The 20,701-nt window shown below is 44.0% G+C and overlaps 1 protein-coding gene across 9 annotated transcripts in view; it reads right to left on the bottom strand.

Annotated features, from left to right (window-relative positions):
- The window catches only part of FLNC (filamin C), a 162,794-nt gene that overhangs the window by 86,015 nt on the left and 56,078 nt on the right, over positions 1-20,701 (bottom strand). For 5 of the 9 annotated variants that reach the window (XM_067469388.1, XM_067469389.1, XM_067469385.1 and 2 more), the window contains 7 exons: positions 19,315-19,412; positions 17,769-17,919; positions 12,790-12,908; positions 12,620-12,697; positions 10,425-10,587; positions 7,481-7,681; positions 336-464 (listed from right to left, as the gene is read on the bottom strand). In XM_067469388.1, coding sequence (XP_067325489.1) covers positions 336-464; positions 7,481-7,681; positions 10,425-10,587; positions 12,620-12,697; positions 12,790-12,908; positions 17,769-17,919; positions 19,315-19,412 — 939 coding nt within the window. The remainder of the gene's footprint in view (positions 1-335; positions 465-7,480; positions 7,682-10,424; positions 10,588-12,619; positions 12,698-12,789; positions 12,909-17,768; positions 17,920-19,314; positions 19,413-20,701) is intronic. The other 4 variants (XM_060776353.2, XM_067469390.1, XM_060776354.2 and 1 more) reach the window with 1 other exon arrangement.

Raw genomic sequence — 20,701 nt, 5'->3', positions numbered from 1 at the left:
CACCTGCATCCTCTGAGGATGCTTGACACAGATGCAGGCGAAGCATCAGGAGAGAATACTACTGGAACATGGCCATACAACCTGGAAAACTCACAGCAACTCAGTGATTCCGGCCATGAAGGTCTTCGAGATTGAACTTGCTAAAACTTCAGTGTTGCCTCTCAAACAGTAGCTGGCATCTTGAAGACCTCAACGTTGTAAGACCTCCAACACCACACCAAGGCTCATAGCTCTGAGGGACCACAAACGAAAGGACCGGCACAAGAGCACCGGGCCAGTCACATGCCATGCCCAGGCCATGCATCGATGGGCAGGAGAGGCCGGCCGCTACTGACTTGGCTTCCGCGGCTTGGGCAGAGTGGGGGGCGGGACTTTCTTGGCCTTGTCGGCAGGCGGGGTGCGGACGGACTGAGGGATGATCTGGAGGGGGGTGACGCCGGGCAGAGGCTGCGGGGAAGGCAGTGCTGCAGGGCCAGAGGAGAGAGGAGAGGAGGAGTTAGTCCGGGGACAGAGGAGAGGAGAAGCAGGAGGGGGAAGGAACCAGCAGCGAGACCAGGAGAGGGCAATAACGGGGATAATACGCGGGGAGGCTCATTTAACTCATTTACAATGCCATAAAACCTTCCAGCAGTGTGCAGAAGAATGAGGAAGTACTCCATCAAGGTGGTCCAAGTGGATGGAGAAGCGGCAGCTCCCCTTGTGGCCAATTTAACTCATTTACTATGCCATAAAACCTTCCAGCAGTGTGCAAAAGAATGAGGAAGTACTCCATCAAGGACTTGGTGTGACAAGTGGACGGAGAAGCGGCAGCTCCCCTTGTGGCCAATTCAACTCATTTACTATGCCATAAAACCTTCCAGCAGTGTGCAGAAGAATGAGGAAGTACTCCATCAAGGTGTCACAAGTGGACGGAGAAGTGGCAGCTCCCCTTGTGGCCAATTCAACTCATTTACTATGCCATAAAACCTTCCAGCAGTGTGCAGAAGAATGAGGAAGTACTCCATCAAGGTGTCACAAGTGGACGGAGAAGTGGCAGCTCCCCTTGTGGCCAATTCAACTCATTTACGATGCCATAAAACCTTCCAGCAGTGTGCAGAAGAATGAGGAAGTACTCCATCAAGGACTTGGTGTCACAATTGGACGGTGAAGCGGCAGCTCCCCTTGTGGCCATAACTGAACATACCCTCATGAAAGTTGGGGTTCAGCCTGCGTGTAAACCTGAACCTGATTCTCTGATTGCTGAACCTGAACCTGATTCTCTGATTGTATTTTCTGATGCTACTGAAAATGTTGATTCTGAGGTCAGTGGCTTGGAAAGTGAAACTACACATTCTGATGAAAATGTTTCAGAGTCAAGCGGTGATAGTTCTCCAGAGGAGCTAACACCTGGCTTCCTTAATGAGGGTAGAAAAGGACAGATTTGGAAAAACAGGAGTGAATCGTAGAGTCTGCGAAGGTCAAGCAGATTAAGGGAAAAGGAAACACAGGCTTCAAAGCCTGGAGGCGTGTCACTAAACAGTTTCTTCAGTTTAAAGTGCCTCTCGCCGGGTTGTCTCGTTAGATCGGGCATCATTTAGACTGAGGCATTACCTTGGCAGATTTCCCGTTTCCCGTGGCCTACATCCCAAGAGGCTTCTAGTGCTCCAAGTATGGTTAGTGAATTGCTAACAGGTTCCAGGTTTTTACAGTGTTGTTTTTGGATTTTGATCGTTCATGGATATTCCTGACTGTTGAATTTTACTGTGGCTTTTTGACTTTGCATTTTCCTCTATTTTGTAACCATTTTTCATCAATAAAAAGGGATTGTTTTTTTCCCACAGTCAAATGTGGTGGATTGTTATCTTATGGTCTCGTTTCATGCTCTGGGTTGCAACAATGAAGCTGGAAAGCTGGAATGTTAAATTGCCTCTGTGTCTGTCTATATATGTTGTATGTCTAAATGGCATTGTAATCCACCCTGAGTCCCCTGCAAGGTGAGAAGGATGGAATATAAACACTGTAAATAGCGCAGGCATGGGCCAACTTCGGCCCTCCTCCTGGTGTTCTTCCTTCTCTACCTATTCTTGGACTGCAACTCCCAGCAGTCCTCCTGATTGATCTATCTACCTACCTATCTATCTCTATCTAATCTATCTACCTTATCTATCTGGAGGATTGCTGGGAGTTGCAGTCCAGGAATAGGAAATTTCAAATCTGCAGGGATTGGGATGCTCTCAAAAAAATCCAAGGAGAAGAAAGCTTGCATCTTGGAAGCAGTGCATTTGGATCCTCCTCCTCTCCTAAAGGGCCTGGTCTAGGGCATGCTGGGAGCTGTAGTCCGGAAGAGAGTGTGGATGTCCTATTGTGTGTTTTGTTTGCTGGGGGAGTCATTTTTGTGCATGTGCTGTAGTGTCTTTTTTTGGTTTTTTGGCTTTTTAAGTCCCTTGCGTTGCGTTTTTTTGGTGTTTTTATGAGTGATGATCACTTGCTGGCCTGATAGGTATATTATGTCTAAATTTGGTGTCAATTCGTCCAGTGGTTTTTGAGTTATGTTAATACCACAAATTAACACGCGTTACCACGCGTTGCTGTGGTCCAGTCTGGTGGTCATGGGGGTTCTGTGTGGGAGGTTTGGCCCAATTCTATCGTTGGTGGGGTTCAGAATGCTCTGTGATTTTAGGTGAACTATAAATCCCAGCAACTACAACTCCCAAATGTCAATATTCTATTTCCCCCAAATTCCACCAGTGTTCACATCTGGGCATATTGAGTATTCATGTAGAGTTTGGTCCAGATCCATCATTGTTTGAGTCCACAGTGATCTCTGGGTGTAGGTGAACTACAACTCCAAAACCAAAGGACACTGCCCACCAAACCCTTGTAGTATTTTCTGTTTGTTATGGGAGAACTGTGTGCCAAGTTTGGTTCAATTCCATCATTGGTGGGGTTCAGAATGCTCTTTGATTGTAGGTGAACTATAAATCCCAGCAACTACAACTCCCAAATGTCAAGATTCTATTTCCCCCAAATTCCACCAGTATTCACATTTGGGCATATTGAGTCTTCGTGTAGAGTTTGGTCCAGATCCATCATTGTTTGAATCCAGAGTGATCTCTGGGTGTAGCTGAACTACAACTCCAAAACCAAAGCACACTGCCCACCAATCCCTTGTAGTATTTTCAGTTGGTCATGGGAGAACTGTGTGCCAAGTTTGTTTCAATTCCATCATTGGTGGGGTTCAGAATGCTCTTTGATTGTAGGTGAACTATAAATCCCAGCAACTACAACTCCCAAATGACAAAATATTATTATTTTTTTGAGTGAAGGACATACATTGGGTTGTTAGGCTGATGACCATCACTCATAAATACATCACTTTATCTCTCCTACAAAGTGGCTTAACATAAAGGTATTACTGGGTTGTTGTAGGTTTTTTCAGGCTATATGGCCATGTTCTAGAGGCATTCTCTCCTGACGTTTCGCCTGCATCTATGGCAAGCATGATGCTGATGCTTGCCATAGATGCAGGCAAAATGTCAGGAGAGAATGCCTCTAAAACATGGCCATATAGCCTGAAAAAACCTACAACAACCCAGTGATTCCGGCCATGAAAGCCTTCAACAATACATAGACATATTAGCATATAATTACAAATATATGAAATCATGGGGGTTGTAGTTTAGTGAGTCACCAGCTCCTTTTGGCAGAGAAGGCTAAAGGGCTAGTAGAACTAGATCTCCCTTTATCCCACATCAGTGGGGTCAAACTGTATTAATTCTACCATATAGATACACCTTTGTTTGCCACATCTGCCAAAATGGGTTGCAACTGTGCACACATTTACTCACAAGTGGATGAAGTTCTAGTAAATGCATTTAAGGATGAGAACTGAAAGCCTATCTTGCAAATTAACTACACTTATGGTACGAAGGGTTTTGCAAGGCAGTAAAACACAATATTCTGTCCTGACGAAAAAATTGGAAAGTTTGCACTAAAGAGAAAGGCTCAACCATTTCAGGAAAATAGGATTGTTTTCAGGAAGCTCCGATAAGTCAGAAATTCCTGTTTTTCGCTGCAGGAAAGAAAGAAGGTCATTGCTGGGTTCCAGGTCTCGCAACAGAACTTATTCTTTTTAGGGACGGATAAACAACAATTAGACGGAACCTTTCCTGAGAGAATTAGGAGGAGATGAAGGGGGAAATGCCCAACTCTTTGGGTGGCATAATGATCTAAGAGTGGGCAACCTCAAGGTCGGGGCAATTGTGGATTTCAATAGGATTCACTATTATCTGACGTTTCATGTTTCCTCAAGAATATACCCTTTGCAAATGCATGGGTTATAATATATTGCCGCAAGTGAAGGCGTTTGCAATGTCCAAGGGACTCAAACATACCAAAACAAACTCCAACTAAGTGTTGGTGTGATTGTGCTTCAAGATCAAGGTGCTTTGGATGTGGGGAATGATATCAATGAGGGTCAAGATTTGGCAATGGTTTGGTCAATGATATCAATGCAGAGAATGACATAGAGACGCCGGTTCAAAGTGACATCAGACAGGCGCCCTCCCTCATGTCCTTTCGAAAAAGCCTTAAGACCTGGCTGTTCGAGAGGGCATTTAATTAAGTGCTAAGCAACAACATTACGGTAATGAGAACTGGAATGGTATAAGGAAAATGAGACTGGCTATGATTCTACTAAGAGACGAAGCGGATTTTTATGTAGTTTGTATTTGTTGTATAGTCATATGTTGTTGATACTGGCCTCTGTAACTGTCTTTTTATGTGTACTGTACACCATGAGTCACCCGTAAGGGCTGAGAATGGCGGTCAATAAGTGCATCTAATAAATAAATAAATAAATAAAGTGTAGTTTCTCATGAGAATGTTCCTACAGCAGTGTTTCTCAACCTGGGGGTCGGGACCCCTGAGGGGGTCGCGAAGGGGTGTCAGAGGGGTCGCCAAAGACCATCAGAAAACACAGTATTTTCTGATGGTCATGGGGATTCCATGTGGGAAGTTTGAGCCAATTCTATCGTTGGTGGAGTTCAGAATGTTCTTTGATTGTAATGAACTATAAATCCTAGCAACTACAACTCTCAAAAGTCAAGGTCTATTTTCCCCAGGCTCCACCAGTGTTCACATTTGCACACATTGAATATTTGTGCCAAGTTTGGTCCAGAGCCACCATTGCGTGAATCCACAGTGCTCTCTGGATATAGGTGAACTACAACTCCCAAACTCAAGGTCAATACCCACCAAACCTTTCCAGTGTTTTCCGTTGGCCATGGGAGTTCTGTGTTGCAAATTAGGTTCAAATCCATTACTGGTGGAGTTCAGAATGCTCTTTGATTATAGGTGAACTATAAATCCCAGCAACTACAACTCCCAAATTACAAAATCAATCCTCCCCCAACCCCACTAGCATTTACATGTAGGTGCATTGGGTATTTGTGCCCAGTTTGGTCCAGTGAATGAAAATACATCTTGCATATCTGATATTTACATTATGATTTATAACAGTAGTAAAATGACTGTTATGAAGTAGCAACAAAAACAATGTTATGGTTGTTATGGGGGTCACCACAACATGAGGGACTGTATTCAGGGGTCATGGCATTAGGAAGGTTGAGAACCACTGTCCTACAGGGTATAGGGATGAGAGTTTACTCCCTGAATTGCTCCCAGAGAGTTCCCAGGATTTGGGGCTTGAAAACAACTCGGCACCTGCAGAAACTAATGAGTATATAGAGAGGCGGTTGGAAATTAGCCAAAACAGACAGCTCGACCAAGGCCTTCAGCGTTCTGCCACACTTCGACAGACAGGGGCGGCTCAACCCATTACGCAAAGTAAGCATTTGCAGTATAGTTGATTTTGCCCAGGGGCACTCTTGGGGGGGAAAATAGACCTTGACATATGTGAGTTGTAGTTACTGGGATGTATAGTCCACCTACAATGAAAGAGCATTCTGAACTTCACCAGTGATGGAATTGAACCAAATATGGCACACAGAACTCCCACGACGAACAGAATATATATATCAGTGATTGGTTGGGGGGGGGGGGTGCCAAAATACTGTTTGATTACCGTTGAAAATTACCTAGGGCTGCCTCTGTTGACAGACAAAGATGAGATGCATTCAAGGAAAACGAAACCCATTTCTGAGTGCTTGGAATGGCTTAACAGGGGGATATAAAGTTCCAAGCATGGGAAATATAGTCAGATGAAGCATCGTTTTAGAATCCTGCTAAGTTCTTGCTCTCCTCTCATGGAAGCCTTCCTCGGAAGATTCATATTTAAGGATTTCTTGTTTATGGTTAGACTCTTTGTCTCTTGTGATTATATATCAACATTTTCCTGGTTCTTTGGATTTTATTAGAGAAGTCTGGACTTTGTTTTGAATTTTGCTGAACCATACCTTGGACTAATTTGTTCCTGCTTATCTTCTGACCTAATTGGATGTACCTATTCCTTTAAAGTGCTTTTTTACTTTGCTGCTTGGACTTTGTTTTGAACTTTGCTGAACCATACCTTGGACAAATTTGTTCCTGCTTATCTTCTTATCTAATTGGATGTACCTATTCCTTTAAAGTGCTTTTTTACTTTGCTGCTTGGACTTTGTTTTGAACTTTGCTGAACCATACCTTGGACTAATTTGTTCCTGCTTATCTTCTTACCTAATTGGATTTACCTATTCCTTTAAAGTGCTTTTTTACTTTGCTGCTTGGACTTTGCTTTGAACTTTGCTGCACCATACCTTGGACTAGTTTGTTCCTGCTTATCTTCTTACCTAATTGGATTTACCTATTCCTTTAAAGTGCTTTTTTACTTTGCTGCTTTTACTTATCTTCAATAAAAAAGGATTTTTTTCCTACTCAATGTGTGGTGTTTTTAAAATCAGAGGGTTATTCCTGTTCTGGAGTGCAACATAAAGTATGCATTTGCCCTTAGCTGATTTCCAAACCCAGCTCGTTCTGAATGGACTCCATTCCAAACCCCAGCAAGAAAGGCAAATAGCTTCGAGGTGGGACAAATAGCTGAGATGTGACTGAGGAATCCAGGGATTGCGGTTGTCGCTGTCATTCACAACCAGATATAATTAAAGCACTCCACAATTAGCAGGCCAAGGGGCCTTCGAGCAGCTGCCTTTCTGCCCTCGCTATTTCAGTTCTCGCCTTGTGCTTTCCAACACTCAAAACCAGGCATGGGCCAACTTGGGCCCTCCAGGTGTTTTGGACTTCAATTCCCACAATTCCTAACAGCCTACCGGCTGTTAGGAATTGTGGGAGTTGAAGTCCAAAACACCTGGAGGGAGAGCCAAAGTTGGCCCATGCTGGGTGTAGATGCCTCCTGATGGAAAAGTTAAGGAAAGTATTAGAATGGTATTTGGAGATGGATGGATGGAGAGATGGATGGATGAAAAGCCTGGAAAAGCAGGAGGGAGGGAGGGCAGTGCAAAGGGGTCAAGCAGGGAAGGGATGGGGAGCCACAAGCAGGGCTGACCTTCTGCCACGTTGACGGTGAAGGGGCTCTTGGGGATCTGAGCGCCGGCGAAAGTGACGTAAATCGTGTGCGGACCCTCCAGGACGGGGCGGTAGGTGCAGCGGAAGATGTTGTCTCCTTTGTCCTCCAGGACCACCTCCACCGTGTCGCGACGGCCCTGCGGGTCCACGATCACCACCCCTACGTCGCCGGCCCCGGCCCCTAAGAGGAACAGAGACCGAGGGTCAATACCACATAGGTCGCATTAACAGACTCAAGCATAACGCAAGGCATTGCAAACAGGGGCATATACCCAACAGTGATGCTGGAGCAATTTAAGGAAACTGGGTTGCTGTAAGTTTTTACTTTTATGATTTTAGAGTTTTTTTAACACTAGTAGCCAGATTTAAAAACTCTAAAAGCATAACAGTAAAAACAAGGGAACTCCAGACAAGAAATAATCAGGGCCGGCTAACCCCTCCCAACAAAGGATTCCCCCAAGCAGGAAGCAGCCAGGCTTTGAAGCTGCAAGTTCATTCAATGCTAATCAAGGTAGCCAATTGCAACATTCACACTTGTCTCAGACAATTTCTCAAGGATTTCTAAACCGTCTAACCCAAATCTATTGCATGCTTCACAGAGTTGCATAAGAGGACGTAGCAAATTCCTATAGAAATGTGTAGATCCTCTGGTTCAAATTGCCCACAAGACGCCATAGTGCCTCCAGTTGGAGGTCAGCTGTGACCAGCAGTGCTGTAGAATTTGAAGAGGCACAAATGGAGGGCAAAAGAGAGAAACGTGCCAAGAGGAAGGCACGTCAAGCCAACCCTGACCGGGACCGCCTCCCACCTGGAAACCAATGCCCTCACTGTGGGAGAAGATGCAGATCAAGAATAGGGCTCCACAGTTACCTACGGACCCACCGCCAGGATACTACACTTGGAGGACTATCATCCTCGGACTACGAGGGATCACCTAAGTAAGTAAGTGATTGTGTTTCAGGATCAGGGTGCTTTGGATGTGGGGAACGATGCAAATGAGGTTCAAGATGGCAATAGTTTGGTCAGTGATATTGATGCAGAGAATGACAGAGAGACACCTACTCAGTGTAGTTTCCCATGAGAATGTTCCTACAAGGAATAGGAATGATGGTTTACTCCCTGAATTACTCCAAGAAGAGTTCCCAGGATTTGGAGCTTAAAAACAACTCGGCAACTGCAGAAACTAATGAGCATATTGATAGGTGGGCGGAAATTAGCCAAAACAGACAGGCCGAGCAATGCCTTCGGTGTTCTGCCAAGCTTCAACAGAAAAAGATAAGGGCTCTCAAGGAAAGCGAAACCAGTTTCTGAGTGCTTAGTAAGTTCCAAGCATGGAAAATACAGTCAGATGAAGCATCATTTTGAATCATGCTCAATTCTTGTCCTTGTCTCATAAAAGCCTTGCTTTGAAGATTTATACTAAAAGATTCCTTGTTTCCTGGTTTGGTTTTTGTCTCTTGTGATTACCTGCTCAGGCCCTGGATCAACGTTTCCTGGTTCTTTGGATTTTGTTAGAGAGTTGTGGACGTTGTTTTTGGGCATTTCTGAACTCTACCTTGGAGTAATTTGTTCCTTCAGCATATGGACAACATCCTTCAATATGTGGACGACATACCCATAGCACACACATGGGCCAACTTGGACCCTCCCTCCAGGTGTCTTGGACTTCAACTCCCACAATCCCTTCAGTACATGGACAACATCCTTCAATATGTGGACCAGAAAGGGCCAGAGCTGGCCCACGGCTGTGCTATGAGTATGTCGTCCACATATTGAAGAATGTTATCCATGTACTGAAGGAAGTCCAGAAAACCTGGAGGAAGGGCCCAAGTTTCACCTAATTGGATTTACCTATTCCTTTAAAGTGTTTTTTTACTTTGCTGTTTTTACTTATCTTCAATAAAAGGATTGTTTTCCTATTCAATGTGTGGTGTTTTAAAGTCAGAGAGTTATTCCTGTCCTGGAGTGCAGCACATAGTTCTGCTGGAGGAGTTAACAAATTCCTAGAGATAATGCCTGTTAGGAATCTCTAGGTCCTCCAGCAGAAATCTATAGTATGTGTCGCACCTCAGAATAGATTCACCTTGCTGAAATCACCAAACTGCACACGGACTGAAGTCTTCGTAGTTTATTGAAAAATACAAGATAAAAAGTTCTTATAAAAGCAAGTAAGGTTCCAAGAGATCAATATAACATGACACTATGAAGCATGATTCCAAGAGGCACCAACAAAACAAAATCCCATGAAAACATGACAAAGTCCTGAGACCATGGACACAAGAACTACAAGATAATCCAGACAAATGAGCACAAGCTGCTTGATTGAGCAAAACATTGCTCGGACAAAGGTCTGTTTTCAAACTCCCTGCTTAATACCCTTTGCAACACATGAAAGCATTTCTTTGGCCTCTGACCTCCTTCTTGTTGGCTATTCTCACACTCCTTCGAACTCTGAATTCCAAACGGTCAGCCTGATCTAAGGTTCCCGTTTCCTCTAGGTCAAGCTGCTCGTTAGTGTCAGTCTGGTTGTCTTCCTGCCTACTATCAGGTTGAGAACTGTCCTCCTTTTCTGAGCCAATTTGCACCTGGCTAGTTTCAGTATCAAAAACATAATTCCCTGCTGTGGGCAACCAAACTTGCACACCCTGTTCCTCACTGTCGACAAAAGGAACATTTTGAACCTGATTGTGAACCCGGATCCCATCATCCTCATCTGAGTCACTCTGAGACCCAATCTGATTCAGAAACAACACTATCAGTCTGTGGTTCCAGCTGAGCCACAACAGTATGCTTTGTCAGGTAGATAATGCTGTGTTAGAGAAAGACACATTGTCTGTAACTCCAGTGTATGAAAAAATACAGTTCTAATGGACATGTGGTCACAGCACATTCCACTGAAGGGTTAAGCAAGTGTGCAGACTCACCTGCAGTGTAGATGTCGAAGTAGGTGGGCTTGTTGGCCACGTTCCCCACCGGCTCCAGGCCTGGACCACGGGCAGTGACCTTGTTGGCATCGCCCAGCGCCATCCCCACATTGACCTCGAAGGGACTCTTGTCGATATTCTGCCCGGCAAAGAGCACTGTCACCTGCAGCCAGGAGGAAAAGAGGGGGAATGACATGGATGCAGGAGCGCTCATTTGAAGGGATAGAAATATTGATGGAAGATATATGCAGAACTTGGTCCCCTAACCCACTGTTTACTAGAAGGAGGAGACCTGTTCTAGGTATCTATTCAATTTTTTGTTTGAAGCAAATGGGTCATAACTGAAGGAGGAATCTGCTGTTGTTTCTGAATCTCTAGGACCACATCTACACTGCCATGGGGAGGTGCTGCTGTTCCATTTTTCCATGTGTCCATGTGTGTCCATGGGCACTTTCCTGATTGAATTGCTGGCATGTCTTCATGGGCGCCTCTTCCCTTCCCGCCAAAGCAGTACCTATTGATCTACTCATGTTGCTGTTTTCAAACTGCTAGGTAAGCCAAAGCTAGGGCTGATGGTGGGAGCTCACCCCGACCCGCGGCTTGAATTGCCAACCCTCTAGTTGACAAAATTTTCTGTAGCTGGTGGTTTAACCCACTGTGCTAACTGCGACCCTAGTCTAATAGTTTTCCTCTCCAGTCCTTTATAAATAGCTCTTTTTTCCCCTGATTTTGTTGTTATTAATCTTGCAGGGCCTCCTGGTAGCGCAGGTTAAACTGCTGAGCTGCTGAACTTGCTGACCGATGGTTGGTGGTTCGAACCCGAGGAGCGGTGTGAGCTCCCGCTGTTAGCCCCAGCTTTTGCCAACCTAGCAGTTCAAAAACATACATATGTGAGCAGATCAATAGGTACCACTCCGTTGGGAAGGTAACAGCGCTCCATGCAGTAATGCCGGCCACATGACCTTGGAGGCATCTATGGACAACGCCAGCTCTTCAGCTTAGAAATGGAGATGAGCACCAACCCCCAGAGTTGGACACAACTAGGGGAAACCTTTACCTTTACCTAATCTTGCAGCTATTGATTGTTTCACAAAATAAGCCTAAAAGGCACATTTCTGGGGGTTGGTGCACATTTCTGTTTTTTTCTTAATCTTTTTGGTAATTATTTTATTTGTTTCCTTGATTGCCCAGATCCATCATTGTCTGAGTCCACAGTGCTCTCTGGATGTAGGTGAACTACAACTCCCAAACTCAAGGTCAATGCCCACCAAACCCTTCCAGTATTTTCTGTTGGTCATGGGCGTTCTGTGAGCCAAGTTTGGTTCAATTCAATCATTGGTGGAGTTCAGAATGCTCTTTGATTGTAGGCGAACTATAAATCCCATCAACTACAACTCCCAAATGGCAAAATCAATCCCCCCTCCACCAACCCCACTGGTATTCAAATTTGGGCATCATTGTTTGAGCCCAGTGCTCTCTAGATTTAGGTGAACTACAACTCCCAAACTCAAGGTCAATGCCCACCAAACCCTTCCAGTATTTTCTGTTGGTCTTGCGAGTTCTGTGAGCCAAGTTTGGTTCAATTCAATCATTGGTGGAGTTCAGAATGCTCCTTGATTGTAGGTGAACTATACATCCCATCAACTACAACTCCCAAATGACAAAATCAACCCCCCACCCAACCCCACTGGTATTCAAATTTGGGCATCATTGTTTGAGCCCAGTGTTCTCTAGATTTAGGTGAACTACAACTCCCAAACTCAAGGTCAATGCCCACCAAACCCTTCTAATGTTCTATCTGTTGCTCATGGGAGTCCTGTGTGTCAAGTTTGGCTCAAGTCCATCATTGGTGGAGTTCACAATGCTCTTTGACTGTAGGTGAACTATAAATCCCACCAACTACAACTCCCAAATGACAAAATCAACCCCCCACCCAACCCCAGTAGTATTCAAATTCGGGCGTATGGCGTTTTTACGCTAAATTTGGTCCAGTGAATGAAAATACACCCTACATCTCAGATATTTACATGACGATTCCTAATAGTAGCAAAATTACAATTGTGTAGTAGCAACGAAAATAATGTTATTGTTCGGAGTCACCACAATATGAACTGTATTAAGGGGTTGCGGTATTTGGAAGGTATAAACATTGGTCTAAATTGTATTCTAAAACATATCTGTATAATTTCTCTCACCTTGTGCAAGCCGGCCACTTTGGGGATGTAGGACACCGAATACGTCCGGTTCTTGTCGTTGTTGGCGACCACTTTGGCCTGGAGGAAGGAGGAAACGAAGAGAGGAAATTAAGACGGGCAAAAGGAAAATTGCATGACGAGGCTAGGATGGGGATGGAAAGCTTCCATACCTCTTCAGTATGTCCTTCTGGGTCCTCGATGTAGACCAGGACCTCTCCCAGCCCGGCCTCAATGGTTTCCACTGTGAAATGGGCTGGTTTCAGCACCGTGTTCCCGTGCGGTTCGATACCTGCAAAGAACATCCATTGTGTGAGCCACGTATGCCAATAATATGGCCTTGCCTCACCCATTATACTGTCGAAATATAGAACTATCTCAGAGAATTGGAAGAGACCCCAAGGGCCATCCAGTACAACTTGATCAAGGGTCTGGAGAACAAGCCCTATGAGGAGCGGCTTAAGGAGCTGGGCATGTTTAGCCTGAAGAAGAGAAGGCTAAGAGGAGATATGATAGCCATGTATAAATATGTGAGAGGAAGCCACAGGGAGGAGGAGGGAGCAAGCTTGTTTTCTGCTTCCTTGGAGACTAGGACGCAAGGGAACAATGGCTTCAAACTACAAGAGAGGAGATTCCATCTGAACATGGGGAAGAACTTCCTGACTGTGAGAGCCGTTCAGCAGTGGAACTCTCTGCCCCGGAGTGTGGTGGAGGCTCCTTCTTTGGAAGCTTTGAAACAGAGTCTGGATGGCCATCTGTCAGGGGTGGTTTGAATGCAATATTCCTGCTTCTTGGCAGAATGGGGTTGGACTGGATGGCCCATGAGGTCTCTTCCAACTCTTTGATTCTATGATTCTATGTTTAGCCTGAAGAAGAGAAGGCTGAGAGGAGATATGATAGCCATGTATAAATATGTGAGAGGAAGCCACAGGGAGGAGGAGGGAGCAAGCTTGTTCTCTGCTTCCTTGGAGACTAGGACGCAAGGGAACAATGGCTTCAAACTACAAGAAAGGGGATTCCATCTGAACATGGGGAAGAACTTCCTGACTGTGAGAGCCGTTCAGCAGTGGAACTCTCTGCCCCGGAGTGTGGTGGAGGCTCCTTCTTTGGAAGCTTTTAAACAGAGGCTGGATGGCCATCTGTCAGGGGTGATTTGAATGCAATATTCCTGCTTCTTGGCAGAATGGGGTTGGACTGGATGGCCCATGAGGTCTCTTCCAACTCTTTGATTCTAGGATTCTATGATTCTATGCAAGAAATGAGTTAGTGTGTGTGCATCAACTGTAAAAAAAAGATGTATGAAACTGATTAGTCAGGCTATGCCTGAGGAGATAGCTGAGCCTGGGACTTTTGGATACTGTTACATTTTTCAGACTTGAGCTATGCAGGTGCTTGCAGAGAAGCACAGAGAGAGAAGCAGAAAGAGTTTGTGGTGTACTCTTACTTCATGAGCTGCTGAAGGAGTTTCTCCACATGGACAAAGAAAAACTACTTTAAATCTCTCATAAAAGGACATTATGTGAGTTGATGAAGTTCAGCCTGTGATTGTGTCTAATGATCAGGGTGTTCTGTCACGCACTGGGCCTGTAATGAATTGCTTTTAAAATAGGACATGCAACTTTTGCCCAGCAGGAAGCCAGGGCCCCTCGAAGAGAAGTTCTCAAGGATTTTCCACCACAAATGGTCTTTAGGTGGCTTGTGAAGTATAACAAAGTCCTTTATTAATGAACAATCAAACAGAAACTTCTCTTGTCTTCAATATAGTTAAACAAATGCTTCCAGGCTTTATGCAACTGGTGGCTTCCTTAATCTTGTCCACGAGGGACAAGCAATTGTCTTTAATAACTGATTCTTTACTTTAAAGGAAAATCCCTTTGTAACTTCTCCCTGGCTGACTGTAATCTAAGCCTTACTGATGTGGGCTCCGCTACCGGGTCGAACTGCGTCTCGAGCACCGAGTGGACCTACCAGTAAAGCCAGTAGATTCTCCAGCTGGAGTTCTTTGTTCTTCCAAACTGTTTAACTTCCGAAATTTCTCAAAGTTTTAGGGCTGTTTCCCTGGAAATCTTTGGAAATCTTTGGATGCTCTTAAGACTGTTCTCCTCCAGAAAGTCTTATGGGTTGAAGCTTTTGTACACGTCCTCTAAATTAGCTTTCCTTGCTGAGACTAACTAAAAATGGCTCCCTTCCCTTCCCAATTGCCCTGAACAAGGGGCGGAACCAAAACTTAACGATGATGGACAGGTGACTTGCCCTACGACTGCAACCAAAGGAAGCCACTTTTCTGCAGAATCCCTGAAACCTTGGACTGCAAGCAAACATTTAATACAAAGCAAATGAAGTTGGAGTTCCTGGTACAGCCATACCAGCACACAGGGTACTCTGGATGCTGGGAGTGACAATGAGATCCATGTGTCTAATGATGAGGTTGCTCTAGATGCAGAAAATGACAACGGGATTCCTGTTCAAAGTGATTTTTCTGATGAGAATGTTCCTGAAGGGTTTGGGGATGATGGTATGTTTTCTAGGCCTGAATTGTTACCAGAGAATTCCCAAGGCTCTGAGCCTGAGAAAAGCTCGGCACCTGGACTAGCTGCAGAAATCAATAAGCCGGTAGATAAGAGAAATGCTTTCAGTCAGCAAAAACAAACAAAATCAGGCCCTCAAGCGCTCTGCCAGATTGCGAGAGAGATTGATAACAGAGTCAAGGCTGAAAAGAAATCCATTCCTGGCCACTTGGGATATAGAGTAGATTAGGGGATAAAAGTGCCAAGTACAGAATCTGTAGTCAGACGAAGCAATGTTGGAATTGAGTCAAAGCGTCGTCTTAGATCTCTAGAAACCTTAACCTTGGATAGATTCCTGTGCTAAGTGCCTTGTTTGATTCATGTTCAAGTTTTGGGGTTTTACCTTGGAAATTTCAGCATGAACTCTGATGGACTAATTTCGTGGACTATTTGTTTCTATCTTTCTACCTAATTGGATTTACCTGTTTTTGTGGATTACTTTTTACTGCTACTGCTTTTAAAATATCTTCAATGAACTGCTTGCATTTTTACTCAGCTGTGTGGTGTTTAAAGTCAGAGGGCTTTCCTGACCTGGAGTGCAACAGTTGTGTTGAATTACAAAGAGTAAATGACTTGTTCTTTATTGTTCATCTGTGTGGCATATTTTCATTATCTGGCAAAGCAGTGCGTGGGCGGATCAAGCATGAACTACATGTGGTTTATTTTACATTATGCCACACAACTCCCTTCTGTCTTAAGCTCTCCCAACAGATGGCCATCCAACCTCTGCTTGAAAACCTCCAGAAAAGGAGACTCCACCAGACTTCCAGGCAGAAGCAGATTTCACCGTGAAACAGCTTTGACAGTCACTACGGTTTTCCTAATGCTTTGGTGGAATCTCTTTCCCTGCAATTGCTGGAGCTCAGCCTGTGATGGTGTTTCAGGTTTGGTCAGTGATACTGATGCAGAGAATGACCAGGAGATCCTTGATCAAAGTGTAGTTTCCCATGAGAATGTCCCTGAGGTGTCTGGGGATGATGGTGTGCCTTCTGAATTGTTACCAGAGAGTTCCCATGATGAGAAACATGAAAACAGCTCGGCACCTGGCCCAGCTGCAGAAGATAAGGAGCAAATAGATAGACAAGAGATAAGTCAAAACAGGAGAGCCGAACAGTGGATTCAGAGTTCTGCCAGGCTCCGAGAGAAAAAGATAAGTAATTCTTAGCTAAAGCGAAACCAATTTCTGAGCGCTAGATACATAGTTAACAAGGAGATAAAAGTCCCAAGTACAGGATATGTAGTCAGATGAAGCATTGTTTGGAATCAAGTCAAGATTTTGTCCTTGTTTCATGGAAGCTTTGCTTGGAAAATTAATGTTTTAAGTGTCTTTGTTTCATGGTTTTGATTCTTGGCTTCTATGCTTTTATATTTATGCCTTGGATTCATTTTTCCTGATTTCTTGCATTTTATTTGGAAGTTCTGACTTTGTTTTTATGGACTTTGCTGGACTATTACCCTGGACTGCTTTGCTCCTGCTTATCTTCCTACCTAATTGGATTTACCTATTTCTTTAAAGTGCTTTTTACTTTCCCGCTTTTTAATTACCTTCAATAAAAGGAGTGTTTCTCTATCTAACGGTGTGGTGTTTAAAGTCAGAGGGCTTTCCCTGTCCTGGAGTGCAACAGTAATTTGGATCCATGTCTCCATTGTGTCCTGGTCTCTGGAGCAACAAAAACAAGCTTTCCCATTTCTGTTGGGGTTCAGCCTGAGTTTGAACTTGAACCTGATTCTCTGTTTGTTCCTCCTGATGCTAATGAAAGTATATTTACTGATGCTAGTGGAAATGTACCTTTTGATGCCAATGCTCCTGAAATTGGTGAGGAAGAAACTGCTGTAGGTTTGGAAAATGCCAATGTTCCTGAAATTAGTGAGGAAGGAACTTCTGTAGATTTGGAAAATGAAAGTACCAGTGTTCCTGAGAATGTTTCAGAGGTAGACCTTGAACTTTCCCTCCCTTCTGCACCTGTTAACTGTAATGACAACAGAAGGGGCCAAATTTGGGAAGACAGAAGTAAAACACTCAGTTTGCGTCGATCCTCCCGAATTCAAGAATTAAAAACATTGGCTTCAAAACAGAAGGGCGGTTCACGGAACCGATTCTTGAGTTTTAATTGCAATACGCCAGGCTGATTGCCTCAGTTCAGGCATCGTTGCAGAATTGATGAAGACCTTGGCAGTTCTCCTGGTTCCCTGGTCATAGTTTGGGAAGATTTCTAGGATATCAAGTACGGTTAGTGGATTGATAACAGGTTCCAGTATTTTCCCAGTGAGGCTTTTGGTTTTGCTTTGTCCATTTAAATTCATGTTTGCTGATTTTGCTGTGGCTTTTGACTTGCATCTTTCCTTTATTTTGTAACCATTTTTCTTCAATAAAAAAGGATTGTTTTTCACAGCCAAGTGTGGTGGATAGTTATCTTAGGGCCTCGTTCCCTGCTCTGGATTGCAACAATTTCTCCCAAATGTGGAATCCTTTCAAATATTGTCACCTGGCTCTCCTGTCTTCTCCTCTCAACCTTTTCTAAGTTCTCTTTCAATCTCACCTTGCAGACACCTTAATCTCCTTCCCATTCTCTGGCTTTCCTTACCTGGGCCGTAGGCTTTGGCTTTCTTGGGGTTGAGCTGCTTAGAGCGCAGGGGGGCTCCAGGCTTGAGCTTGGCTTTGGGGAACTGAGACAGGTAGGTCATGACCGAGTGCTCATCCACGTTGGGGTCCACAATCTCCTCCGGGGCAATCACCTGCCAAAAGGAAGGACAGTCGTTTATACACCATAGTGTTTACACACTATGCAACACGATTTCTGTTCCTGGGTTATCCATGTCATTTCCCAATTGGTTCCATCATAAAATCATGCGGAATGTTTATTAAACTGCCAAAACTTTGTTTTCGTGGGAGCGACATCCGGCTATAGCACATTTTGCTCTCGTTTTCCAATGAATCGAGTCTCAACCAATTCAACATAGTTTTTGCCACAAAATTTCTGGAGTAAGACAACGACTTTCAAAGTAAGGACCGCACAATTAAACAGGAAATAACACTTTCAACCAGGAACATAATAAAGTTGTGTTGTTGTTGTTATAACATAATTTTTCAAACTTTGTATTGTCGAAGGCTTTCATGGCTGGAATCACTGGGTTGTTGTAGATTTTTTCGGACAACATGGCCATGGTCTAGAGGCATTCTCTCCTGACGTTTCGCCTCCATCTATGGCAAGCATGTTACAGAGTGAAATCAGAGGTTGAATCTACAATGTAGATTTAATGCAGTTTGGCACCAGTTGATGAACTGCCATGGCGATGGAATCCATAGAGTTGCAGCTTGAGAAGACTCAAGAATTGCAAAACTCCAGCTTTCGGGAGCCCTGGTAGTTCAAATGGTGTCAAACTGCATTAATTCATCAATGTAGATGTAGATGGCACCTTAGAGATTGGTGCTTAGATACAGGAAACAAAGCATCAACTGATGGGCAAGTTACCAATGGCTGGGGGATTCTGAAATATGTAGTCATAGAATCATAACATCATAAATTTGGAAGAGACTTCTAAAGGCCATCCAACCTCCTTTCTGCCAGGCAGGAGGACACAATCCAAGCCCTCTTGAAAGATGGTCATCCAACCTCTGCTTATAAACCTCCAGCCAAAGAGGTTCCACCAGACTCCCAGGCAGTAGCAGATAGAGAATGTTTAGATGGAATCATAGAATCAAAGGGTTGGAAGAGACCTCATGGGCCATCCAGTCCAAGCCCATCCTGCCAAGAAGCAGGAATATTGCATTCAAATCACCCCTGACAGATGGCCATCCAGCCTCTGTTTCAAAGCTTCCAAAGAAGGAGCCTCCACCACACTCTGGGGCAGAGAGTTCCACTGCTGAACGGCTCTCACAGTCAGGAAGTTCTTCCTCATGTTCAGATGGAATCTCCTCTCTTGTAGTTTGAAGCCATTGTTCCATTGCGTCCTAGTCTCCAAGGAAGCAGAAAACAAGCTTGCTCCCTCCTCCTCACTGTGGCTTCCTCCCACATATTTATTATCCCTTCCCTACAGTTTGCATCTATCACTGCATGTCTCTTTTTCCTCTCCTCTTTTTGGGGAGAAAGCACAGCTCTCCTCCAAGTGTTATCCTCGACCCCGCTTTACCTGTGGCACTCCCAGCCAGTCGTCCGCTTGTTGCATGGCTTCCCGGGCATTTTCCACCGGCTGGTTGGGGTCCCAGGTCTCCCAATCGGGGCACAAACCTGTCGAAAGAAAAAGGAAGTGGGGTCACATCACAACGTATGGCACAAACGTTGACTTTGATGGGATCGCACAGCCTGCCAGGATAATTGGATATTATTATTATTATTATTATTATTATTATTATTATTACCTGTCCACCTCCTGAACAAGATTCAAATGTGGAAACAATTGGCACTTTGTGGATATTATTATTATTATTTATATTATTTATACCCCACTTGTCTCTTCCAAAGGAGACTCAAAACAGGAATGATTGGCACTTTATGGGTGCCATTGGCACAGTATCCCAATCTATTATTACTGTTGTTGTTGTTGTTGTTACTGCTGTTGTTACTTACACCCCACTTTCATCTCCCAAACAAGAGCCAAAGAGGGTATCATTGCCATAGCTTCCTAATCTATTGTTCTTGTATTATTATTATTATTATTATTATTATTAGCCGTCCCCTGCCACGCGTTGTTGTGGCCCAGTCTGGTGATCAGGAAAATAACGTAATGAGAAAGTATTGGTTTCTAATATATGTGATTTCTTTATGCTTGTGGGTAAACAGTATTTGATTACGTTTTCTTGCGCTGGTGAAAGGAGTTGGACTGGATGGCCTTAAGTATTTTCTGTTGGTCATAGGGTTCTGTGTGGGAAGTTTGCCCCAATTCTCTCGTTCGTCAGGTTCAGAATGCTCTTTGATTGTAGGTGAACTATAAATCCCAGTAACCACAACTCCCAAATGTCAAGGTCTATTTCCCCCAAGCTCCATCTGTGTTCCTAGTTGGGCATATGGAATATTTATGCCAAGTCCACAGTGCTCTCTGGATGTAGATGTACTACAACTCCCAAACTCAATGTCAATGCCCACCAAACCCCTCTGGTGTTTTCTGTTGGTCATGGGTGTCCTGTGTGCCATGTTTGGTTCAATTCCATTGTTGGTGGAGTTCAAAATGCCCTTTGATTATAGGTTAACTATAAATCCCAGCAACTACAACTCCCAAACGACAAACTCAATTTTTGAGTGATGGTCACTCCTTGGGCTAGTAGGTGTCTTGTGTCCAAATTTGGTGTCAATTCGTCCAGTGGTTTTTGAGTTATGTTAATCCCACAAACAAACATTACATTTTTATTTATATAGATTGTTATTAGAATTAGAATTGTTGTTATTATTAGAACTACAACTACCTATACCCCATTTTCATCCCCCAAATTAAACTCAAAACAGAAACTATTGGTATCATTGGCACAGCTTCCAAATCTGTTGTTGTTGTTGTTGTTGTTGTTGTTGCTATTTCTTGAATT

The sequence above is a fragment of the Anolis sagrei genome, chromosome 5, assembly GCF_037176765.1.
Source record: "Anolis sagrei isolate rAnoSag1 chromosome 5, rAnoSag1.mat, whole genome shotgun sequence".
Classification (NCBI taxonomy): domain Eukaryota; kingdom Metazoa; phylum Chordata; class Lepidosauria; order Squamata; family Dactyloidae; genus Anolis; species Anolis sagrei.
This window is presented reverse-complemented; position numbering and strand designations above follow the sequence as displayed.